Here is a 26,605-nt window from a genome sequence, read left to right as displayed (position 1 = left end):
TCCTCCCTCATTTCTCTCTGCTTCCCCTCTTTTCTTCTCTTTCTCAAAGTGTTCCAAGCTCATCCCTCCATCCATAGACAGAGGAGAGGAGAAGGACAGCACCAAATGGTCCTATTCCTGCAGTCTTTTCGGGGAGGGGGGATGGGAAGGGATGGAGGCGGGTAGGAAAATGTCTTCTTTTTATCTCACTTAGAAGCAAAGAGTTTAAAAGATGTCCGTCACTAAGTGTCTTGCTGGGGGCAGAAGTTTGGGCAGGGACCAGGGTCACGCCTTCATCTGGTCGGCCTCGCTGTGGGCTCGCACACAGACGTGGAGACAAGAGCCTGCTCTGCTGAAGTGTTGGAGCACTGTTGGAGGTAATCTTTGAAAGCACTCTTCCTCCCTTCCTTCCTTCCCCATCTTAAAGCCCGACAGTTTCATTTCAATCAAATCAAAGAAAATGAAAAAGCAAGTGATTGACTCAAAGGGGGGAGAAGAAGGAGAGGTATACTGCACAGCCCCAGGTGACTGCTCCAAATCTATATACACATGATCCTGTGTGTGTGTGTGTGTATGTGTGTGTGTGTCTTTTTCTTTCTGACACACACACCCGTGTGTCTTCTCAACTGACGTAGAGATAGACGGCTAGCCAGGCAGCCCGAGACAACAGTGAGGAGGGTGTATGCAGAGTGGCGGAGCGAGGAGGAGAGAGTGTGTGACCAGGGTTTAAGAGGATGATGAGGCATGGTTTGACAAGTGAATGAGCGTGTGCCAGTGTGTGTGTGTGTGTGCGTGTTTGTGTGAGTGTGTATGCATCGAGTGGTGTTACACCTCTGAGCCAAGTGTCGGAAAAGAAACACATGGAGGTAAAGCAGTGCTCCACAGTCTTGTTTTTGCGTCTGAAAGTAACGGAGGTCATCTAACCCTGTTTGGAGTTTCTCAATGTTGTCCTTGGTTGCTTGCATTTTCATAAAAACAAAACAAAAAAAAAAAAAAAAAAAAAAAAAAAAAAAAAAAAACATTCTCTTTTTTCTCTTCTCTCTTTTCGCTTAAGTGTAGCTATCTTTTCCTCTTCACACTGACGAGAGGGCTTGGGATTGAGCTCGCTATGTCCCGCCCCTCAGGTCCGTCTTGGATCCATCCTACTCCAGCTCCTCGGTGGGAAGATCCTCCTCCAGGTCGCGATCGTCGCTCGGCAATGGCAGGCTGTGTGTGACGCCAGCCAGGAGGGATATTGGCCGACCGTCCTCCTCCACCTCAGTGGGCTCCTCCTTCACATGCACCGGGTGGCTGCAGGAGAGAGCAGACAGCTGTTAGTGAGGCAGATGACAATAACATTTTTTTTTATTCATGACACTTATGCCAAATATCTCCTGGAAACATTTAAAAGAGTTAATTCACCAAAACACACTAAAATGTATTTTTTCTCTTATGTGGAGCACTATCTATTTTTCTTTTGTTGTTTTGGAAATATGTGTATGAGTGCAGTTAAAGATTAGTGCAGACCTGTCAATCAAAGCACAAAAACGATACTATAAACACAACATTAACTAGACATTATTATAATTATTGTATTATAGTATTCTTTCTGTATAACTGTGTCATTATTTCTGGAAAAACGTACTGTTACGTTTTCTTTTTCAAAAATAAATGGAAAACTAACAATCTGGATTATGGGAAAGCATTACTTTTCTTATTTTGGCTCAACTGACAGTTTTATACTCATGAAATATAACCATTAGTTGTAAAAATTGTTTCCCTTGGGGTTGAATGTCTGTATTTTGAGTGGAAAAGCCTCAGAAACAAGACTTAGACCACCATAGAGCTTAGACTCTCCAAGGAATATGATGTTTTAGATTGTTCAGTTTAAAACAATAAGTAATCATTTTATAAAGATAATAACAATAATAAAAAATCACACTTTTAGTCTGATACACTGGCGTATGTGAACACAGTAAATGTAAATACTCTCAGTAAATTGGCATATGTTGAAGCAGTTTTGTGTTTGTCTGCTTGTACCTTCGTGTATATGTGTATGCATGTGTGTGTTTGTGTGTCTTCATGTACCTGTACTGTTGAGGGCTGAGCGTTGGGCTGCAGCTGCCGTTGCTGTTGACCTGCTCCACAGTAGAGCTGACATCATCGTGGCCCACGTGCAGCATGTTGAGGCTGGCCGCAGATGGGGTCACCAGGGCAGGGCTGTTCAGCAGGGACAGACTGCTCTCGGCCAGAGCCGCCTACACACACACAGAGTTGTACGGTCACTTTATATAATAGTTCTTTATCAAACAATATGATAATATTAAATTAGAGAAGCTATATGATAATGACAAAATGATGTGTGACGTAATAAAAAATACTGTTTGGAAATGATCCACACAATGTCCACAACAACCAGATATGTTGAAACATTTAACTCTACTTAACTTTAATATATTCAAAACGTAATGTTCAAAATGTGTTTGTGAGGTGAACTGATGTATGCTGTAAGTAGTGTGTTCACAGTAACAAAGGATGACGGAGAGTTTTTTCTTTATGTTCTGATAAGAGCTCTTCCATATGGAGCACATTCTGATCCACTAACTTGCTAGTGAACTTAAAAAACCACTAGGGGGCACTTATATACAGTACAGTACTTCCCTCATCATGGTTTATACATTTAAGTCCGTTTTGAAAGTCTGTGTGTGTTCACATGAGAGTCGCAAAAGGGATGTTAAGTGAGACTGAGCGACAACCTCATCTTAAACACACACACACACACACACACACACAAACACATGAAACATCAATGTCTGCAGGAGGGAAAACAAGTGAACCAACAGGGGCAGCGTCTGTCACTGCTCCAAACACTCACATCCAGCTGTTTGTAGATGAGACAGATTGGACGCTGGCTGAGCCAACAGAGACTCACCCTGCCTCCCCTCTCAAACAGGAAAAAAAAAGAGACAAAAGATGGGGGAATTCTCACTGGCTCAGAGATGGATTTTCTGGGACAGGCGATAATTTTATGCGGTAACCTTAATTGACAACTACTTGACGCTATAAATCATCTCAGTCACAAAATTGCATGTGTGTGTGGGTTTGGTGTGTATGTATGTGTGTAGGAGTGAAGAGATGGGTCTAGTGTGTGTTTGTGTGTCTGTGTGTGTGTGTGTGTGTGTGTGTGTGTGTGTGAAGAGGTGGGGGTGGCACATGTGAAAGTGAGGTGGGAGGTGAGAGTATGTGTTGGTGTGGGAGGAGGAGGGAGGTTGTGTGAACGTCGTTAGGGAATCTGCTAATTATAAGAGGGAATTGATATTAGTGCCCTTGATTGCGATTGGCTGCCGTGTGTGTGTGTGTGTGTGTGTGTGTGTGTGTGCGTGTGTGTTTGAGGGAGAGAAAGAGAGGGAGATAGAGAGAGATGGGGGAGTAGAGGGCATTCCTTACCTGGTAGCTGGCGTTTAGGGATCCAAAGCCCAGGCCTGAAATCATGTTTTTCACCAGAGTGGGACTTCTACACACACACACACACACACACACACACACACACACACACACACACACACACACACACACAAATAGAGGGAGAGAGAGAGAGAGAGAGAGAGAGAGGGGTGAGAATCACAGATTGAGCGCACATGTGAAAAGATGTCACCTCAGCCAAAGCGCTCTGACAAATCTCACAAATGTGTTTGTTACAAGTAGAAACACACGCAGACTGTAAACAGATGCTTAAATACACACATATAAAAGCGTTTCTGGTATCTGGCGTGCAGGTGTGTGTGTGCGTGTAATTATCCCCGCTTTCCCTGGCAGTTGGAGAGAACATCTGTTTACATACGCTAACAAGGTTTTTTCCTCTCCTGCATCTCACACAGCTGCTTACTAATGGTGTCGACAAACAAGGAAAAACACACACACATACAGTGCGCACACATAAGCCAGCAGTCCCCCCCCCCCCCCCCCTTTTTTTTTTGGATTGCTGAGTTGGCCCCTTAGTAATAATAGAGGGTCTATTTAGGCAATCATAGTGCCAGCACCCATAAGCTAGCACGCACATCAACTTCAAGTGTGAACCAAGAAAACAAATGCGTGTGTGTGTATAAATGCATATGACTGCATGTACTGATATGCATGTGTGTGTTTGCTCTTACCCGGTCATCTTTGGTGGTCTCCTCTTTTGGTATTCAACTTCATCCACAGTCCACACGGCCCCCTTCACGTTCTCAACACGAACAAAACACTTGTGCAGACTCAGGTTGTGGCGCACGGCATTCTGGGAAGAGAGAGAGGGAGAGAGAAAAAGAAGAGAGAGACGGGTTTAACATGACCGAAGACCAATCAATAATTTCCTCTGCATGATTATTTTATTTCATTTCATTTATCATTTAATATTTTTTCATTTGTTTCTTTTTTTGTGAAAGTTTTAATGTTTTTTGTGAATTTTGTCAATTTTGCATCACAAAAGTTCAAAGTTCAAAAGAATTTAAGTACGGCCGGTGAAAACTACCATCTAAAGCAAGGAATGTATGAAACAATTGTTAAAGACATTCTGGATTTTTCCCTGTAAAGTGACACATTTAATGAAGTCACCACTGCCTGGTGTCACCTGATTCGATTACTTGGTTTGTCTGAAACACACCTCTTAAATTGTCATGCTATTCCATGAAATCGAAGGTAATGTAACACCAGCTGACATTGTTATTTTTGATCCTTTACCTGAAGTTCTTACCTACCTAGAGTTAAAAACTCTCACTCAGGGTGCGTTCAATACAAAAAAATGCTTTCTAGCTTGGTTTTAAGTTACTTTTTAAGTAGTGTGACCTGGAGGATAATCATCTTTTTTTTACCCATCAATTTTTATACACATACATACTGTAGCTGCATGAACAGTGCAGGGCTAATATGAGGCAGCCGTTCTCTAGTAGCGTTATTTTATCTCAGAATTTTTCTAATCAGTCATCATCAGCACACACACACACACACACACACACACACACACACACATCCACAGGCACTCAGACAGGCAAGCAGGCAGGCACGCCGCTATCTTCGTCTCACCCCCCCCAGGGACAGGCCTCCCTTTTCATCTGCTATTTGTAGTTTGTTCATGCCCAATTTCATTACCAATTTTAATTCGTCTATAATTAAATCCTGCATATTCTCTCTGACACGCTGTTCTAAGCCGAGAGGGAGGGACAGGCCAGGCATGCATCACTCCTCGTCGTAATTACACACGCAGATACACACACGCGCACGCACACACAAACACACACGTAATTACACAAGCCATAATCAGCGGAGGAACCCTTTCTCCCCCACATCCCCTCAACCCCCGAGCCGTGATGCTAAGTTTTGTAAATGAGTCTGACCCCAATCTCCGCCCGCCACCCTGACAGTGCAAACACACACACACGTACACACACACACACACACACACACACCAGACACCAGTGCTATTGCAGTGCTATTTGCATTTGTCTCCGTGATGAAAGCCTAATTCTCCCAGTTAAAACATTAGCAGTCATTTACAGTGGGTCACAGCACACATGCCACTCATCTCCCCCTCCCTCCGGCTGAGAGAGGCGGAGAGCCGGAGGCAGGAATTTTCGGGAGAAATATTGAATTGTGTAACAATGAAAAATAAATAAATAAATGAAGTCAGATTGACAAAAAATGTCTTTCAGGTTCACAGGTGTGACTGGAAATATTTTTACTGTAACTGCTTGACTTTTGTGATTTATCCAGTTGTGTTCCTGTCTTGTGACAAAAGCAGGCTAGGATAGGCTACTCTCCCACCCTGACTAGGAATTCATGTAAGCAAGTAAGATGATGAATAAATGAACATAATTTGTGTTAAAAGCTGAAATTTCTGGACAGGAAAACCTTAGATAAAGACAAAGTGGAGCATCTTATAGAGTTTTAATAGCATTTTCTATTCTTATTCTTTTTATTCTGTTCTAATTTTCTTTACTTTTGGGACTTATTACCTAAAGGGAGTGATTTTTACTCAGTGCAACTGAAAAAAAAAAAAAACGAACTATGGGATACTGTTTTTCAGGTAAGTTAAACATAAAATAAAACCTCCAACTCATCATGCAGCACCTTGAAATAACACTCAACACTCATTCCTTCTCCTCACTCCATCATCCCTTTCTTCTGCCCTCTGTCTTGTCTCCTCTTCATTCTCTGTCCCTCCGTTTCTCTGATCAATGACTTCCACTCACTGACACCGCTGCTCTCCTCATGAAATATAACGGCTTATTAAAGGACATACATCTCTACGGCCCTATTTGACTCACCGAGCTGGTATATAAATACATAAGGCTGTGCCGTGCTATATTTAAAGGTCTGCGAGGCCAACGGCACAGGAAGCAGACACCAGACATTAATAGTTAAAATTCATAAAAGTCAGATGAGGAGGTAAAGATATTCCTGGCTGCCAAGTCTCTTTACCCTCTCCGCACCCCTCCCTCCATCCCTCCATCATCCCCTCCCCTCCCTCTCTCCTCAGTTCAGGGCTATTAGAGGAAGGCCAGGGTCTCTCTACACCCCTCTCGTCCCCCATGTCTCTCTCACTCCTTTGCTCATTCTCTCACTTTCCCTCTCTCTGGAGGAGCTGACACTCAAATTAGTGTGAGGTTTCTGCAGAAATGGGTCAGCACCTACAATGGTGGGATCAGGCCAGGTATGTGTGTGTGTGTGTGTGTGTGTTAGAGATGAGGATGGAGAGAGAGAATTCAATGTGTGTGATCATGGGCAGTGTGCTTCAGCTTTGTATGTGTGTCTCTGTAATGAGGCTGTATAACGGCTAGATGTGGCTAGACTAGGCTAAGTGGGGCTGACTCTCCATATGCCATGCTGGAGCTGAGAATTGTTTAGGGCTGAGAGTGAGAGAGCTGGAGCATGACAAAAAAAAAAGAAAAACAAAAAAGAAAAAGATGAGGGAAAGAGCAGTAGGAAAGTGTCTCACAAAGGACTGAAACAGCCATTGACTGTCAAATCAGTCATATCTTAAGGAGCTTAGCAAAGTCTTAAAATTTGGGTGCAAGGGTGTGTGCTATTGTACTTGTATCATTCTGAGTACAAGTGTTAAATTTAGGCCTTCAAAGTGACCCCATTTTCTGCGAAGTAAGGTCATTTTGGCCAATCCTCAATGCTTCAAATAGCACTGCAAAACATACCTCACTCATTGTGGTCTGACAAGACTCAGCTGGCATCTGCTTGGGTTAGGGGCTTCATCAATGGGCACAGACCACAATTACTTTGCAGTCAGTTATACCAGCTTTTATCCAGACAAGAGTTATACACCATATTTTAGTTGTCAAATCATTTTGTTCTAATTGATTCAGTCATAGACCAGAGTCCAAACTTCCATTTTCTAAATATGGTGGTGTTTTCACCATCATCTAAACAGCTCCAAACTAGTTTGCTAATTGGTTTGGTTTCCATTGTCTATCTTTCAGCAAAAACTAAGCTCGAGATATATACAGTAAGCTGGGTTATCAAAGGCTGTAGTTGTACTCTAAGGGTTAAATAACTGCAAATTTTGTGATGAAAGGGTTAGGAGGATTAAAGTTAAGGTAAGGAACTGAGTTTACATTCAGAACTTGTGTTAGTTAGATACAACTAATAGAATACCCTAAGAAGGATAAGAAGAAACAGGTAGAGTGTGTATATGCTTTGTCTTTACCTTCCATGTGGCTGTGTTTCTCCTGAAATAGGCAAACTTTCGTGTAAACCAGTTGTAGATCTCATTGAGAGTCAACTGTCTGTCTGGGGACTCCAGAATGGCCTGAGGACAGGGAGAGACAGAACAATATTTAGAGGAGAACACAGACGAAGAGAAGAAGAGGAGGTGGAGAGATGATCAGTGGAGAGACTTACATGACGTATAAGAGAGGCGTAGGTAAAGGGAGGCCTGACATCAGCGTTCTTGTAGAACTCACAGTTCTGAGCCAGCTCTGAAATAAGGAAATGACAGTGTTGAATTAGCTAATGTGACTCTTCATAGTGTGCAGTGTAACTTTAATGTGATGAATATTTAAAACAAATTAGGAAATTGTCTCAATGGTATTTTAAAAAAATAAAAATCTATATAGAAATTAATAAAAAAGTTTAAAATTCATCTTCAATTTGTTTATTGAAATATCTAATTAATATCTCAATAGTGTTTATGTGGGTGCAGGATATTACTCTTTATACCAGGTATTTGATAAACAGTGCTTTGCAATACCCACTCTTGTAAAGATACTACATATTTCTTAATATTTTTCTTTAGAAGCCAAACATAATTTATAACTTTTAAGGAGTAATTTGAATGAATGTGACTTCATTCAAAGCAACATACTTTAGAATACCAAGAGATGGCAGCAATTACATCTTTCTTTGAGTCATGAATGAAAGTGATGGCTGAATTAAGACGGATTACTTTGGCGAGGATATTTATAGAAAAAAACAAATGAAAACAGTAACAAGTACTGTGAGAGAAACTTAGATCACTCATCAACACTGGATTAAAAAGAGCACAATTTGAGTTCATTAAAAATTAATAAATCAATAGATAGATAAGATAATACATTAGATAATACATGGTAATAACACAAATAGGAAATTACTTGAGTGAGTTTAGAAACCCAAGAGAGAGGAAGATGTATGTTAGAGTCTACCTGAGGCGATGGGGGTGCAGTACTTGTCGGAGTTGCGTCTACGTATGGGCCCAACACCGTGCGTATGGGAGTGGGAGTGTGTGTGCAGGCTGGATGAGCTGATGACCGAGGGTCCCTGGCGCAGTGGGGTGATGGGGGTGGCAGCTGAGGTGGGGGGGTGGGGAAGACCCTCTGGGTAGACATCGCTGTCCCGCTTTAACAGAGCGCCACTGGAAGCCAGGTTCAACTAGAGAGAGACAGACGCACACACAGACAGGAATAAATTATAAGGATGTTTAATACTTTTCCACTTCTGATTGGTCAACAGATCTACCTGTTTAATCAAAACATTTGGAGTCTGCGTTTTGAATAGCTTTTTTCACCCAAACACGTAAAAAAAATATTTTCAGAAACACAATTTATGTTTCATTCATTAAAATATCCTATCCCTAATAAAATATATTGTACATCACTTTAATAATAATTACAGTGAGTCAGTGTATCAATTTACATCATGAAGGTTGATGTCAGCTTGAAAAGGTGAAAAACCTTATTTAGTGAATAAAAGGTAAAGTAAACTGACTTTAGGAGGGATTATCCATCATTTATATATATATATATACATATATAAGAACAATAGTTTCTGTACTAAGGAGTGGAGATACTTTTTAGTGCGGGGACATCAAATGGATTTTATACATGACTAATGCTTCCCTCATGTTTACTTAAAACGCTTCACCATCTGCTGAGCACTGCTGCTGTTTACAGAGAAGCATCATCTACACAAGATAAGATCAGGGTCAGGTGATAGCAAAGTATCAGACAATGCTTTTTGTATTATATACATGACAAAACTCTTTCTAAACTACGAGTTACTTGTGTAAGAAGAGGAATACGTTTGAGTGTCATGACTCAGAAGTCAACAGTCCTGTTATATTATCCACTCATGGCTGGTACCTTCTCCTGCTGTGCCATACACAGAGAGAGCAAGAGTGGTCTACCACTTTTATGATGACTGAAAATTCTACATTATTCAACCAAGCAGTAGGGCGCTATACCCAAGAGTGACTACTAATGTTAATGCCCATCATATAAAAAAGAGTTAAGTAAAGTTTTGCCAGTTAGCACAATATATATCAATGATGTTCAGAGAAATAGGTAAAGCCTGTTATCAGCCATGCAGTGTGTCCCTGTGATTTGAGTGCACTACACAGTACATCTCTTGTAATTATAAAGAGCAAGAATGAAACTGCATATCAGTTTATAATACCATCAAAAAAAGGCATATCTTAAATATTGAAGTACTGTTTTCAATTATTTCAATCTATGCCAAATGAAACTGTGTATATACTGTAGACTATATATAATAGAGAAATGGCAGTTTTTAAAAATGAATAAGTTTAAAACTGTGTTTCTAATTAAAATTCCCAATTGTGTTCAAAAGTGCAACGCAATCATAATCTCCCGAAGGAACGTAAAAATTTATAAAGCGTATATTTTTCTGGGGGAGTATCCCAACACTCACTACGATCCTTGTCTCCCGAACATTTTCAAAATGCAACCTAGAGACTTGCACAGAACCGCACACACTGAATACATACACGCAGCGCTGGCTGCAATTAACCCTGAGCTTAGAAAAACAAAACCACACGACAGCATGTTTGTAAGGAGGGAACACACACATGCACTCTGTGGTGGCGAAGTCTTCACGGACCAATACGGCCCAATTAGGCAGAGCCTTGCACACACACATACGTACACACAGAACCAGTACTCCCAGTCTCTCTGGGACAGCCGTTGCAGGGCTGCTAGTTTAGGACTAATTAAAACTACTGTGTGTGTGTGTGTGTGTGTGTTGTCTAGATGTATGTAAAATGTGTGAATTGCCTCCTCTTTACTCTGCCCCCTCTCTGTACCATTTAAACTGACTGGAGGGGGCGGGGCTGTTTAACAGGTACTTCATTAACGCTGCAACCCTGCCAAATCACCACGGCAACAGTCGAACCCTGTTAATTGAGGCCAAGCTTTGTTTCCATTCCTGACGCTCCTCCCCTGCCCCTCCTCCTCCAATCCCTGACCCTGAGGCTCGTCTCCAGTGGTGACAGAACACGCCTCTTCCTGATTTCCCATTAGATGTTAATGGCAGCTGATCCCCCTGCGATCAACACATCATCCAGATACACAAGTGCACAAAAACACACAGACACGCACATCACACACACACGTTGCCACTCGGCTACACCCATTTATATCCCCTCAAATTAAGACACTCTAACCTCTAATTGACAATTAATTTCAACATCTTCATATTTTAATAAGACTCCTCGTCAATCTGAATAATGAAATATTCATTAGATACCTAATAACAACCTCACCAACCAGTGTGGAGACACTCACACAGAAATGTACACACACATCACATCACATTTCTACCCTTTCTGTCACCACACACTGAAAATACTGTGAGAAGTGCTTTGGCTCTTGTCTCCCTGACCAGCTGAGAAATTGCAGTTGCATCAAATACAAAACAAAGCTGAACTTCGACTCAGACACAGTTTGAATGTGTGAATAGTTAAATGAATTTATAAATAACACATAACCCTCACTGGTCAATAGAGGGCGCAGATACCAAGCTAGAGAGTAACAGGGGAGCATGAAATGCCAAGAAGGTTTAGGAATAAAGAAACTGATAAATATATAAAATAAAAAAGAAGAGTTTGCAGCTGAATATGAAATAATAGCAAAAATTTGGTGTCAGAGGGTAAAGGAAAAGGTGATGTATTTTGCGATTTGGGGTTCCAGTGTGTACTTACAGGTTGGTTAAAAGGCTTTGGCTCTGAGGGGCGCATGTGCAGGTGGGTCATCATGGCTTGGAGTCGTTCGCTCTCTTTCGCCAGCTGGGAGACACACAACGGCGGTTATCACCATGAAATACACTTCATCTCATTTCATTACCCTTAGATTGATATAATGTGGTATTGACACAGAATTACAATTACAATTACACCTCAGGCAGAGAGATGGATATGAGAGTGAGCTGCCTCAGCACACGGAGCTCTCTCAAACACTCACACTAGCCTGCAGACACACTCGTCCCCGTTTGACATTGTTAACTGCCGTTTAATGGGTACTGCTACAGCCTGTGGAAACGCTGCATCCTCTGTGTGTGTTTGTGCATGAGTACAAGCGTACACATGTGTTGCCTCCAGAAACAACGGATCTACACTAAGACCGATAGCACCATTAACATACTTACACACTGCTAAGAAGTGTGGATGTGTGCAAATACGAGAAATTTAAACACAGCGCCGGTGCTTGCTGTATGTGTGTGTGTGTGCTGTTAGAGGGTAGAGTGGTGGGCTGCCTGTGGACTGCTGAGGGATGAAGTGACATGTCAGGGAGAGAGAGACGGCCATCCTGATGTGATGTGACACCAGCTGCCTCTCTGTCACTTTGTGTTCCCTGGTGGTGGCTTCAGGGACTCAGCTAAACGCTGTTTACCACCACCACCACCAAACACAACGCTAACCCTAATGCTGGACAGCCCACACACACATACACCATGATGTGAACAGGGTATTCAGGACTGTTTTGGAAACTATGACAAGATGTGCGTGAAGAGACAGGCTTTGTGCTTTCACTGCGTTAAAAAACTTTTCTCATGTACTGCTTGAGTACTTCACTTCCTACTGAGTGTTGGTGTTTTGCCTTTGCTGGAGCATTCAGATGTTTCAAGAGTGTTGTGTGCATGAACCACTTTGAGAAGAAGAGAGGCCACACAGCCTGGTCCTCTGCTTTCTAGCTCGCGTCTCTCTCTTTTCTCTTCTCTCTCTCTCTCCCTCTCTCTCTCTCTCCCTCCTCCCCTCTCAGCCTCTCTCCCTCTTGCTGGTGACCAGAGCAGCTTTATAATTGGAGCAGCGATGGCAGCTTCCCTGCCGACTGCTCCTTTTAAATTACAAGCTCCACTGCTCTCCATAAACTCTGCCCTGCCTCAGACAAGTTACTGCCATTGACTGGCTGAAACAGTCTTCAGGACTTTGTTTGTGCACAGATGACAATTAAGTGTGTGTGTGTGTGTGTGTGTGTGTGTGTGTGTGTGTGTGTGTGACCCACCTGAATCTCCAGTTGCTGAACCACCTGCATCTGAACTCGGCACTGAGCAGTGCTGCGGTCATCTAGGGCGTGCTCATTGTTCAAGTGCCTAGAGGAAAAAGGGAAATGCAAGAAGGTCAGCGTTCAATCATTTTTCGGACATAAGATTATAGATTATAAAGACAAATAACAAGCATCATGATCAAAGTACTGCCAGTCCTGATTCACTGATGATTTCTGAGTCAAACTGAGTCTGTAGAATCAATTCACAGGTCCTGAATGATGAAGTAACAAACTCAGCTCTTTCACTTTTATTTATCTACGAGTTTATTGAGTTACGAACTGTTTCAGCGCTATAAAAATAAATCATAATCTTGGAAGTTTATTTTGTCTAGTGAAGGACACAGCAGCTGTGTTTTGTGTGTGTATACTTCATTGGTGCTCAGTGAGCCATGATCCAAGACAACCACCTGGATATGAGCTCATGTGTTATCGCACAAAACCTTATCTTAAGACATTCTGTAAGCTAAACTCCACTTATTAACACTGGTGCGCATGCGAGTGTGTGTGCACGCGTGAACAGACGTGTGTGTATGTGTGAATGGTGGCGCTGTTTGTTTCCTCGAATGTGGGAGGACCCGGGACCTTCTGATCTTTCCCAGTGCACCCCTCCCTGTCTCCCTTCCTCCATCCCTTTCTCTCCCCTCTGTCATCGCCAAGGTTATTCACAGGTTGCTCAGTGTGTGTATGTGTGTGCTCATGCATATCACAAGTGTGTGTGTGTGTGTGCAATTGCGTGTGCCAGTATTACAGGGTGAGTTTTAGGATATCCTGTGGTATAATCTGAGTAACTTTCATAAAGCCTCTTCTCTGACTTGTTTATTGTGAAAATGTATGCAACACAAGAAAACGTGTGTGTGCATGTAATATATGACCGTGTGTGTGTGTGTGTGTGTGTCTTTAAGAAAGTAGAAAGTTAGGCAATATCAGGCGAAGACTAGAAATGAAACAAAAACAATGATGTCATGGCATGGCTAATCCAGGCAGATAGACGGCTCAACACAAGTGCACGATAATAATAACAAAAACATGATCTCACCCCCCTCTCTCTCTCTCTCTCTCTCTCTCTCTCTCTCTCTATTTCACTCTCTGTCAAGCTCTCTCTCCCTCTTCCTCACTTGCACTTCTGTCCACTCTCCCCTTCCCACTCCTCTTCCCCCGCAACTCCCCAAATGCCTATGATTCACACTCATTCCAACCAAATCTGCCCCGAAACCCTCCCCTCTCTCTATAGCTGGGCCATAAACAGTAGCAGGGTTTTTTTTCGATGTGTCCCGACAATGAGGCTCTGTTTACTCCTCTGAGTGCTGGCAGACAAGGCTTTAACCCACATTACACCCAGCTCCACCGACCACAGCCAGAGTATTATACCAGAGGACAGGGAGGGGGAGGGAGGGGGAGGTGGGCAGAGAGAAGAGAAGAAAGCCTGAAATAGTGGAGTGTCTCCCTCCTCTGTTCTTCTGCTCTACCCTTTTCCCTCCTGGGGCGATGACTAAGGCTGGCTGGAAGGGAGCGCACTGTTGGACTGACGGCATTATCTGTCACTGGCTCTTTTTTTCATCTCCCTCCCTCTTACATACACTCACACACACACACACACACACACACACTCTTTCGCTCTCTCTCTCTCTCTCCTTCCATCTGCCCTGGGGCTACGTGAAACGAGACACCAAACAACAGCTTTCCTCTCCAAACTTTCCCAGCCTGCCTGCAAGCTTTGATCTGACTGTCCGATGCCATCACAATCATTACGCACACTTCTGTGATTATGTGTGTGTGTGTGAGTACGTATTTCATCACCTCGGCTTATTAATATCTCCATTGTTCAAATAGCTATGAGTTCCACATAGATAATAAGAGTGTGAGTTTGTTTAGGGCGTCGTTAGAAGCTTGTGAAGCCGTCGTTAGTAGGCATAGTGCCATGGGAAGTCCACTGAACTGCGTGTGTGACAGAGGAGGAGTTAGCAGGATGTCAAGGCCAGATACTGTTCTGCATCGGCATCCCTAAAGACTCCAAACAGGCAAATAACAACAAAGACAGACACACAGAAGGAGGAGAGGATGAAAGTCTGAGGAAGAAGGACGCAGAGTGGGAGAGTGAGGAGGAGGATGTTTGATGTCTTTACCACTGAGGTGGACTAAAAAGATGTACTTGTAGATGAGTTGATTAAAAATACTTTTCTATTTTAGCAAAGAAGCTGTCTGACCATTCAGAGAAAAAAAACACACAAAACACAAACGCACAAAAACACCAATCAGGAGGAAGAGAGCTGACACCACTAATACAAAAACATGTGGATATATTTATCCAAATATTTCAATGTTAAAGCACACACACGCCAATAATGTAAAAATAGACAGAGGGTAATCCCTCAAAATAAAGGAGAATTTACACACATGGTGTGTGTTGATAGTATGTGTACTTCTGTGTATGTGCATGTGTGTATGCATGCATGTGCCTCAGAGCGAATGTGATGTAACAGATGGCAACTGATGTATTAGTCTGGTAATACACAACACCAGTGATGTACGTGACTGACACTCTGCATTTAGCATATAGTGTAGTTTCACTTTACTTTATCTTTTGTTCCTACAAGTAAACTCAATCAGAGGTTTCTTTTTCCTACAATGCAACTAGAGGCTTGTTATGTGTTTGTTACCAATTAGTGATGAAATTGAGGGTAGTTTTAATGTGGTTTTAAACCAAGTTTGTGGTAACTGCAGGATTTGGGGATTGTAGCCAAGAAGACTGCATATTTGAAAACAATACTGATGGTTGTCAATGTAATGCAAGAATGAGTGGACAAGATGATTTGAGTGATCTTAATTCATCTATGCGATGTCTTCAAAATAAAGATTTTGGATAAAAGATTATGAGATGAAATCTGAAAACGTTGTCCTTATGACTCCTCCAAGGAAACTATAGATACATCCAAGAGCTGTTGAAGGGTGCGTAATTGAAAAATGGCCACCTTCACAGGATGATTGGTCAACACAGAACTTTTAAGAATGCCACTGTCGTCTTTTTCCAACAGCAATATTAAAAATATGACATGTCATGAGCATTCAGTGCTTCAACTTTGAAGCAATAATAAAAGGTTTTCATTATGTGGAGCATTATCAGTGTCAGTGTGGTCTGTACCCCCAAACTACGCATTATGTATCACATTTCTGGATAACTTACTTGATGAACTGTCCCATGTCCTCACACAGTGCTTCACAGCCAGGCCACTTACACTCTCCATGCCCGTAGAGGGGATGGGAGCCGGCATGCTCCTCATGACTGCGATGAAGGAGAGACACACAAAAAGAGACAACAGTGAGACAGTAAAACAGCTGTTACATTGTTCATAATGTTTTGTTATGAACACAGCAATTAAAGTCAGATACATAGAATAAGAAGTGTTAATATGCCACAAACTCACACACAAACACAGACATGTAAAGCTAACTGTAGCAGCAGCAGTAGCACCAATACAGCCATCTGAGTTTGGTTAGCAGTCATTAGTTTGTACAGTTCACGAAGCCAAGTGCAGAGAGAGGAGGATAGAGCAGAGTGGGGTCAGTTACAGAAGCCAGGCAAATAGGGGAATTGGTCCAGCAACCTCAGAAGCACATTCTTAAGTCCGTGACCTGTCTTTTTGTCCTTGGTGGTGTGTGTGTTGTGCCTTGTGTGTGTGTTAATGTTGCTGTGTGTTCTTATGTTTCAGGAGTTGACACAGAGTCGGCACAGGACCAACCAGCCATGACTGATTGGCGGCGGCTGCCGTCATGTGCTGGTTGTTCTTTTGTGGTGAGAGTATGCTTATGTGTGCTTGCATGTGTGTGTTTTTGTGTGTGTATCTGTGCATATTTATGAGTGTGTGTGTGTGTGTATGTGTGTGACGGAGAAGGACTGGGCCAGGTTTGGTTTGGGCCCATGGTAAAATAACTGTAACGGTGCGTGTGTGTCTGTGTGTGTGTGTGTGTGGCAGGTCCAGTAGCAGATGTGGTTCAGACGTGGACCTTCGCCGGCGACTGCTGTCTCCACATACTGTATATTTACATGACTGTGTATGTGTGTATTTATATGTGTGTGTGTGTGTGTGTGCATGAGGGTGGATGTGTGTGCGTGTGTGTGTGTGTGGACTGGAATGGGGATTCTCCCAAATCAACATCAGAAGGTTGTCTAACAAAAACCATTTGTCTAGCAGATGGAAACATGTCTCACTCCCTCTCCCTTTGCTTTTTTGCCTCTTCCTGATCATATGTGCAGGCTGAGGTTGGAGCTATATGTGTGCGTGTGTGTCTGCACGTGTGTGTGTGTGTGTGTGTGCTGGTTGTGGTTGAGGCAACTCAGAAGCAGCTCAGACAGAAGACATGACAAACTGCTGGCAACCACATTCTCCTCCACATCAGCCATGCATTAGCTTAGCAGGCTAACACACTAATGCTACCCACTCCCTGATCTACTGTAGCCAACTCTGCACACTGTAGCGGTAGTACGACAGTGTGACACAATTTGATAACCTAATGGGCGTTCTTTTAATTAATACATGCCCACCCACCTTGACCCCCTCAAAGATGAGGTCAGGGTCAGCTCTAGAGCAATGCCCCTGGAGCAAGCAGTGAATCAGTGCCATAGGACATTTCAGACCACCCTCCAGAGTGTGTCTCTCTATCTTACGCTGAGTCGACCGTGTGTGTGTGTGTGTGTGTGTATGTGTGAGTGTGTATGTGCTACTCACTGGCTGCTGGGGGGTTGGCTGCCTTTGGAGTAAAGGGGGATATGGTCATCTGCGCTGTCTGTCTTGGTGAAGGAGGATATCCACTCAAACAGTCTGGCTCTTAAAAACGGAAACAAGCCCATAAGCAACCGACACAGCCATGGGACAACATAACTCTAATACAGTGTGTAGACTGCTAATACTCCTAGCACATGCATCCCTAGTATGTCCACATGGAACCAAGGAAATTTTCTCTACAGCAAATTCAGATCCTGAAATATGGATGATTCCAAATAAATCCCATTTTTTACCAGGTGGCCTATAGTCACTATCTCCCTCTACTTCTCCTCCCCTGCGTCCACCATCCTATCCTCTCCTCTCCTCTCCTCTCCTCTCTTCTCCTCTCCTCTCCTCTCCTCTCCTCTCCTCTCCTCTCCTCTCCTCTCCTCTCCTCTCCTCTCCTCTCCTCTCCACCATACCATAGTAGCATGTGGTTGACAGCATATTGGCAGAACATATTGCACCCAACACACCTCCTATCAAATGAGTTGAGAGACTTTTACACCCTGGTGATGTGTGGTATGCTGCATGTGCATGTTTTGTAACTTTGCTCGCATGCGTAGGTATGGAAGAACAGCTAAAAGCTAAAAAGTTAAAGGCCCGAAAACGACATAGCAAGAACGTGTGAATTAGAGAGACTACGGGTCACACAGAGGACAGACACACCCTCACACTGTGGATATTTTAAGCATTTCGACGTGTAGCACATAACTGTACCTGTCTCTCTTTGGGGTGTGGCTCTGTCCATTGGGCAGGCTGTGCAGTGGGATGTGAGCGCTGGCAGCTTTGGGGAAGGCTGAGGTAGAATTAGAGCTGTTGGTGCTCAAGTCCAGGCCCTCGGCCTGTTTCAGGGCCTCCTCGCTGCTTGGAACCCCCGACACATCCTTCCACAGCTGTTGGAGGTCTGACGGACACATTGCTGCAGAGAAGGAACACCGTTAACTCAGTGATGTGTGTCACTTGATTCAGTCAAGGAATTTCACATGGTCAGTGCAAAGATGATGGTGATGGAGGTGTTTCAGTTAAACGAATAAAAACTAAGCAAAGAAGAAAAATAGTTAATAATTATTTAGATGAGAGAATATGTAAAATATAACCCACATAGATACACACAGACATGCTGTAAATAAACTGAGGCCACAGAGAGCTGTGACTGACAACCATTCTAATCCCCATAAAAACACACAATGCAACAATTAGGACTGCTTGGAGTGGTTAAGAGAGGAAAATCGGACCCACTAATACAAACAATAGGTTAATTTTTGCATGTCTCTGTTATTTTTTCCACATCTCCACTATTCCTCAACTATTTTCTAATTCTGCTGGTAACTCCTACTGTCCACCGGCACCACTGCTCCTGTCACTACCACTATTTGTCTGAACAGGGTGGGTGCACACTTTGAGCTCTCTCTAGTCGCAGCTTTGTTATTTCTGCTCCAATTTCACAGTGAGAGAGACGCCTAAAATGCCACAGCCAACTCCAATGGATCTTACCGTGCATGCACGCACGCAGCCACACACACATCTGCGCATACACACACATTCAGAGACCTCGCAGCAATCCAAATATTATGTCTGCTTTGTCTGCATTCTTCTGTGGTCCCGCCAAAACAAAAGTTCTCACTATGGAGGAATGAGGTGGTGTGTGTGTGTGTGTGCATGGATGTCTGTGTGTGTGTGTGTGTGTGTGTGTATTATCCAAGAAACCCGACCAATCTGTAGACACGCCCAGAGAGTGAAAGTGTAAAGTAGTTATCGGATTGTTAGAGTGTTTCCTCTTTTCACTTATCAGACTGGCTAAAACCACATCCATCCATTCAATCAAAAAAATTGAGAAAAAATTACTTAAGAGAAAAGAAGAGACTCTGGAGAAAATCAGCAATGTACAAAGCAAGCAAACACAAGCTGTAAGCAGCTGAGAGCAGAACAAATATGCAAACAAACATCCTGGTTTTGTGTGCACTCAGGTGAAAATGTACTTGCACAACATCTTCCAGCTAGTTTTGATAAATACAAAGCATTTGAGAAGATGAGAGTGCTGTTGCTTATCATTATTGGCTCACACATTTTAGACGTACACACCATATCTGGCTGCTAGGGTCATATTTATTTCACACTGATGTCCCTGGACAAATGAGACATGCTAGAAAGTAGCCTGAAGTTACTTAGAAGGTGGGGTCTAACAGGATGAATGTTTTTTTTTGCGTATAAGAGTGAAAGAAGCTGCTAAGAATTAGGGCATGCAAGTTTGAAAAGAAATCTCACTGCTTGCTCAGATCTATAGTATTAACACAATCCATCAGAACAATTAATAAACTCCAATTTGTGTGCTTACACATTAAAATTTACTATAATAGTAGGTTTTGTGTTTAGCGTGCAGCTATGAGATGTCTAAGAAGCGCTCCCATCTCACTGCAGTGAGAGAAACAAAAACTATAGCAGGACCCCTCGTGTCACCCACCCCACCACCTACCCACCGGACACAACGGCCCTTTGAGGCGGGGCAACAGTGTGTGCATTTGTGTGTGTAGGTGCGAGTGTTTAAGCATGTGCATTTGTGTGCGAGTGTTTGTGTGTGTGTTTGTGTGGCATGGCTGGCCAGAGGAATGCTCCGGCTCACGCCTGGCTGAGCCGTCACAATGGACCAGCTCTTTCACACTGCAGGGAAATTCCACTCTGATACAGAGGGAAAGAAAAAGAGAAGGAGATGCCGAAGCCAAATGTTTGCAACTGTCTGAAAAATTACACTCTTCTATCCAAAACTGTAGCCTCTGTCTTTTCATTTGTATTCCATTTGCATCCACTCCTTTTTTTTTACTCTCTCTCTGTAAACTGGTAATTCCACTTGCCCTCTGGTGGATCCCCTTCACACACACACACACACACACGCACACCCTGCCCCCTAGCATATAAACACACACATATAATACACAAATCACACTAACGTTTCTGAGCGATTTTCGGGTGTTGTATGAAGCTTATCTGCAATGAACTTTTGGGAAATGTAACTGATTTTATTTCTGTGTTCTTTTGATTGACATTACAAAGCGAGTAGGAGAGTGTGTGAGCTTGTGTGTGACTGCTTGTGACTGTGCAGGAGCAAAAGAAAGCAAAAGAGAGAGATCAGACAGAGGGAGGGAAACTGGTCTGTTTGGTCAACTCAGTCAGCGCTTTAGCAATGTTACGGCCACTTAAGAGCCCCTAAAGCATTCTCCGTGTGTGAGATAGTGTGTGTGTGTGTGTGTGTGTGTGTGCACAGCGCACAGACAAAAGTGGATACAGACACACATGTTTAGTAAGGGCGGACCAGTCAACAGTCAACATTTATTGCACTAAAACCCTGCTGACAAAATGAAGGGGCTGCAGGAGAAGTTACACATAAGAACCCAAAAAAATCCAGTGGGCACACAGCAATAGCAAAACGATGATGTTCTTGTGTCTGGCTAATCTCAAGTACACACACGCACACATACACTCACACAGGCACATGCACACACCTCCAAGCAGGGGGCTTAGTGGCATATTTTACCTATTATCCAAATGAGTACCTTCCACAAACCCACCAATCAGGTTTCCTTTTATGTTTTATAGGCTGATTAACTTAACAGGCTTCACATGCGGCATTGGGCACATGCCTGTGTGTGCGCACACGCAGTTATGACCATGTGTGCATGTGTGTGACTGAGTGCTGTACGCTGAGGGTTGTGTATATGATAGTGCGTGTATGTGTGTGCACGTACCTTGCTGCAGAGACTGCATGGCGGCGGTTGGCTGCAGTGGGACCAGGCCTTGTCTCTGGAGGTTGAGGATGTGCTGCTGCTGAAGCTGCTGCATCTGGATCAGCTGCTGCTGGAAGGCCAACTGCTTACTGCCTAGCTGCTGTATGCAAGGAGACGGAGAGACAGTGGGTAGAAAAAGTTAGTAAGTTGGGTATTACTTCTTTGCTGCAGTGATAACCAACTGCCCCTCAGGGATAAGGTCCATCTCATTTTGTTTTATCTTATCTCGACTCAATTTGAAGAATACAATTGAAAATGATTTCTATCCCTTCTGGAAGTAATTCATTACCACCAAAATCTTTTATATTCAATATAGGACCCACTGGTTCTTGTTCAGATTGTGAGAGCTTTGTTTTGGCAATTTGTGACCAAAATTAGGACAGAATGGCAGAAGTTTGAATAAAATATGGTCTGATTTTTTTTTTCACACAATGAAAGTACACTGAACCCGTACAGTCCTGTAGAAATCTGCTTGCACCTAAAAAATATTTATTTATATTCTTTTTTTAATTGACATTTTAAGCTAAAATTCAAAATTTCGTAAGAATTTGCCTCTGATTAAGTGGTTTTCAAAATTTTACTTTGAAAAAAGCTCTTCCCTGTTTTTATTATGATGTCAATTGGTATACTCAAACCATTACTTCATTCAATGTGAACAAACCCAAGTATACAGTCAACTAAGAAATGAATTAAAGGATGATGTAAAGGTTAATTGTCTGCTGCTGAAAAACAAAGCGAGAGCTACGAGGCCAGAATGGAGAAAATTAGTCCCGTACTAAAAGGAAGAAGAGCCTGAGGCCAATCGGTTAGGACCCTGAGGATGAACAGAAGAAGGGAGAGTGGGAGAGACTACATGGCGCGTGGCGATAATATTGGTGTGTGTTACGGTGATAAATGTCCCCTTTCCTGCTCTCCAAGTCTAGGGTAGACCTGGCCTGTGCTGCACTGTTTGAAGTCCCCCCTCCCCTCAACTAACCCCCGAGAGAGTTGGACTTTATCTCTCACAGATAACTTGTGGAGAGGAAAAATAAATAAATACAACTTCAGGAACTGCTCATTGTGTGTGCATGTGTGTGTGAGAGAGAGTGGCAGCCGGGAACTCTTTGAACAGAGAGGAACTCACAGGAAGGGCAGATAGGTCACTTCCTTTCAGACTGGTGCCTGGGGAGAAGGAGTGTGGTGGCAGTGTGGGGGAGGTGTAGAGGAGTAAGCACAACTATTCTTCACAAAAGAAAACCAGAGAAGGATGAAGACGGGGAAAGGCTTAATTTTTTTTTTCATGCAATGGGAAATTCGGTTTTCAAGATAATTGAAAACTTTTTAATATTTGTACTTAATATTTGTGATCTGATTTAAAATGGCTTAAAACAGTGTCCTAATTTTAGTTGTTATTCTATGTTGGTTAAGTAGACTTGTAGAGTATTGTAATTAATGTTTAACGGAGAAACAAACATCCTTTAAGCTTTGTGATAAGCATAGAACTGCACTATGCTTACATAGTGCAGTTCTTTGAACAGAGTCACGTGGCCAAATTGTCATTTGTTGCAATAAATGGTTTATCATAATCAGAGTGTCCTGCCTGAACTGTCTCCCTCTGTCCAGCCCTCCAGCCCCTCCTTTTTTCCTACGTGTCCGTCCATTTCATTTCTTCCTCTCCCCCCTCTGTCGCTCATTCCCTCCTGAGATATGTCTATGGTTCTTTAAAACACATTGTGTGTGTGTGAACGTGTATGTATGTGTGTGTGTGTGTCTGTGTTCTGTTTACATTAGCTGTGGCTGAGTGGCCAAAGCTAGCGCAGTAACAGGCTGTCAATGTGATTTATGAGCACATCACACACTGTCTGAGCCTGCCAGTCACACAGAAGCACATACGCACACGCACACACAAACACACACGTACTGTAGATGGCCACTCGCAGACAGACACACACATACACGCAGCTCTTGTGACGGTCAGAGTCACTTCATTAAGCTGACTCCTGACCAGTCCCAAATGCTCCGGCGACACACGCAAACACTGACTCTACACACACATACATACTCTCTCTCTCTCTCTCTCGATGCATCACTTCCACGCACAAGATAGTGAAGAGGAATTGCAGAAAAGAGGGAAAAGGGCAAAAAGTCACAGCCACTCGAGCACAACCACTCCAAAAGGCAAAGCAGCAATTTTCAGTTTTATCCTCCCTCCTTCTACTGCTGCCTTCTCTGTCCTCGTGTTTTCTGAGTGGCTTCTTCAGAAAAGAAGCCACTCAAAAGACTAGACTTGGTTCAAATCTTCTTCCATATGTATGCTACCTGATCTGCTTATCACTACTCTGAACAGTATGAGTTGTAGGCTTACATGCCAGCCTTACAATGGAAAACACCCTCTGTTTGTCTCAGTGTCTGACAGCAGCTGCTTGACCAGACGAGATGAGAGAAATGACTAAAAAGGTGTTTTCAGTTGTGATGGCTCGCAGCGACTGTAAAACACTGACTGCTGAAAATGGCCTTAGTCATATCAGCTGTATGTAGCTCTGTAGGGAGGCATATTCCCCCAAGTATATGTGTTTGTGCATTGAACCGTCGCACATCAACCCTCTCCCTCTCTGCATGTATGTATAGCTGTGTGACCAGTGTTTGCACTTGTCTAGTTGTTACAGGACAACAAACCTAAAAACTGGGACAGCGGCAGAGAGAAGGAAGAAAGGGAGAGCCGTTCAGACACCCTCTCAACATGCGAGACGACCACAACTGGTTTGCTTTGGTCACGGTCGACTTGGTTGACCGCTGTCGGCGAGGACTTTGTTGGGAGGGGGGGGGGGGGGTTGGTTCTGCCCAGTGGGAGAAGAAGGGGGGAAGAGGAGGAGAAATCTAGGATGTGTCTCCTCATGCGTTTATCAGAAAGTCTCATGAGGCCCTTCTCTTCAAGTTTGTCTCCTGCATGGTCCTCTGTGTGTCTGATTTTTGGTGAATGAGCAGTCATTTGGTGAATGAGCATTCATGTAAAAATGTCTCTTTCATACAACACACACAGAAACAGGCTACCACACACACACACACACACACACACCCTCTCGCGCACACAGGTTGTGACAGTAATCTTGTCTGATCGATTGAGATCCTCTTTGTTGTGCCACGATGTGATCCTAGTTGATCCTCTGTTATCCTACTGTACCGCAGCTGTGGTTAAAACCTGGTACAGTGTGTGCGTGGGTTCATATTTGTGTGTGTGTGTGTGTGAGAGAGAAAGCGGGAGCAAGGGAGGCTCCTAGTGCTGGCGGGGTTAATTGACAATTAAAAGAGTGGCAGACCCCTCCTACAGAGAGATTTCACCTCGGGCTTACAGCTGAAGGCATGCAAATGAATGCTTTGGCAGGGAAGCGAATGGCTTAGCACAGCACTCCCTCACTGCCTCGACATGCAAGGCTGGAAGAAAAAATGACAGTCCATATTCACTAATCCTTGTTTTGAGAAAAGCTTGTACACACAACAGTAAACTACAGAGAAAAGGAGGATGAGAGCAGAGAAAGGGAGAAAGGAAAAGAGAGCTAACATACTGTACGTATCCTTCATTCTTTACATTAGACCCTTGATGTGATTTTTTTTCCTTCTGCAGGCTCCCATGTCAACCACTTTTACTGCGTTTAAGAGTACTTGTGTACTTCAGAGTGTGCTTGAGCTGAGTGAGTGTGTACTTGGTTAAGTTCACCTCTTTTGCTGCTTGCTTCCCAGCCTGCTGCTGCTGCTGCTGCTGCTGTTGCTGCTGCTGCTGCTGCTGCTGCTGCTGAGTCAGAAGCTGGAGATGCAACTGCTCCTGCTGCTTCTTGTAGTACTCCTGTAACTAGAGGCAGACACAGAAATGGGAAGGCACAGGGAGGGGGAGGAGGTGGGTGGAAAGGGGGAGAAATACGAGGCGAGTGAGTCACAACACACTTTGTATCAACCTTCCTTTGACTGGCCACAGCTTGTCTGTTTGTTTGAGTTGCTAATCATTAATTTACTCAGGAAGCTCCATTAAGATTATAATCTTGCTAAGAGGAGAGCAAGGCGAACAGGAAAACTCACACTGACCACAGTGTGTGTATCTGTGTGTGTGTGTGTGTATGCGAGGAGGGGGGTTATCCTCTTGAGAATGGCTTGTACATGTGTCCGTCTGCAGTTTGTCTTTGTTTCATGGTGCATCAAATGTTCAAAGAGGCTTTTCAGCAGAGAATGACTTCACAGCGCAGCAGTTGCTTCGGTCTCTCATCCGTCTGACCCTACAGTGAGCCGACTACACACCACTACCCATCCTTACCACACACCCTGTGTAATATAATGGTCCCACCATTTCTGTACAATGCCGTTTTACATTTCCAGTTTCAATCTTATCCCAGCCATAGCTTCAATTTTGCATAATTTACTGTGCTTTTGTATTATTATGTTCCTTCTTATCCTTAATTTATTTTAAATGCAAGACTAATTCCTTCTTTGCTTCTCTTTCTTTTCCATCTGTCTTCCCTCTCTTTTATCGCTCCTTAGGCGGAGTTAATCTCTCTTTTCCGCGTCACTAGCCCTGATCGCCTCCTCATCACACAGACAAATGCATATGCAAGCACACACGTGCACACGCGTACATACACACTTGGCTGGAGAGTGGTGAGTTGAGGGAATAATTAAGTGATAATTAAGGTCTTTTTAATGATTTGATTCAGTGGCTTTGTGCATTAAGAGTATGTGTAAGTGAGGCACTCACCTCTCCAGCCTATTACCATGACCTTGACTTTAGTGAACACACCAAGAAAGAAAGGCAGAGCAGCTGTAGCATAAGAAAAGGTTAGAGGAACCTTAAAGGTTAAAACACATACACTCACACGCACACACACTCACATGCAAATCCACAAATGTGTGCCCGTCCAAACACACAAATGCTGTGCAGCAGTAGGCCGTAAACCTTACTTACACACTCTTACACAATGCTGTATTGCCATGGGGATATGAAATTTAATGCTCCAGTGAGTGATATGTTGGTTGATTATTCTGCGTCTGTGTGTGTGTGTGTGTGTGTGTGTGTGTGTGTGTGTGTGTAAAAGTGCCTGATTTGCAGATATACACTAAGAGCAAGTCCATACTGTGGTTAATTAAGTGGGTGAGCAATGTTAAACTCAGTGGTTTTAATAGTGGGAGTGTAATGCGTGTGTGTGTGTGTGTGTGTGTGTGTGTGTGCGTGTGTGTGAGTGTGCATTATCAACCCCCTCTCCCCTCCGTCTCCTTTTTCCTAGTTAGAGAAAAAAAAGAGCTGGTGAAGAGGTTCTTAACCGTCTGCATGTCTGTTTCC

General features: G+C 43.3%; 1 protein-coding gene across 4 annotated transcripts in view; it reads right to left on the bottom strand.

The window, feature by feature from the left end:
• Window positions 1–1,057: 1,057 nt before the first annotated feature.
• Window positions 1,058–26,605, bottom strand: part of foxp4 (forkhead box P4) — a 90,183-nt gene continuing 64,635 nt past the window's right edge. The window contains exons 5-18 of one of the 4 annotated variants that reach the window (XM_044349854.1): window positions 24,998–25,123; window positions 21,265–21,403; window positions 18,242–18,443; window positions 17,486–17,584; window positions 15,943–16,041; window positions 12,720–12,807; window positions 11,420–11,503; window positions 8,628–8,853; window positions 7,846–7,922; window positions 7,652–7,753; window positions 4,113–4,234; window positions 3,406–3,472; window positions 2,047–2,216; window positions 1,058–1,269 (exon numbers count right to left, since the gene is read on the bottom strand). In XM_044349854.1, the coding sequence (XP_044205789.1) occupies window positions 1,122–1,269; window positions 2,047–2,216; window positions 3,406–3,472; window positions 4,113–4,234; window positions 7,652–7,753; window positions 7,846–7,922; window positions 8,628–8,853; window positions 11,420–11,503; window positions 12,720–12,807; window positions 15,943–16,041; window positions 17,486–17,584; window positions 18,242–18,443; window positions 21,265–21,403; window positions 24,998–25,123 (1,749 nt within the window). In that variant the 3' untranslated portion in view covers window positions 1,058–1,121. Of the gene's footprint in view, window positions 1,270–2,046; window positions 2,217–3,405; window positions 3,473–4,112; window positions 4,235–7,651; window positions 7,754–7,845; window positions 7,923–8,627; window positions 8,854–11,419; window positions 11,504–12,719; window positions 12,808–15,942; window positions 16,042–17,485; window positions 17,585–18,241; window positions 18,444–21,264; window positions 21,404–24,997; window positions 25,130–26,605 lie in introns of all 4 variants that reach the window. The other 3 variants (XM_044349852.1, XM_044349853.1, XM_044349855.1) reach the window with 3 other exon arrangements.

Source organism: Thunnus albacares, chromosome 4, assembly GCF_914725855.1.
Source record: "Thunnus albacares chromosome 4, fThuAlb1.1, whole genome shotgun sequence".
In the NCBI taxonomy this organism is placed as follows: domain Eukaryota; kingdom Metazoa; phylum Chordata; class Actinopteri; order Scombriformes; family Scombridae; genus Thunnus; species Thunnus albacares.
The sequence above is the reverse complement of the archived record's forward strand: the minus strand, read 5'-3'. Positions and strand labels throughout refer to the sequence as shown.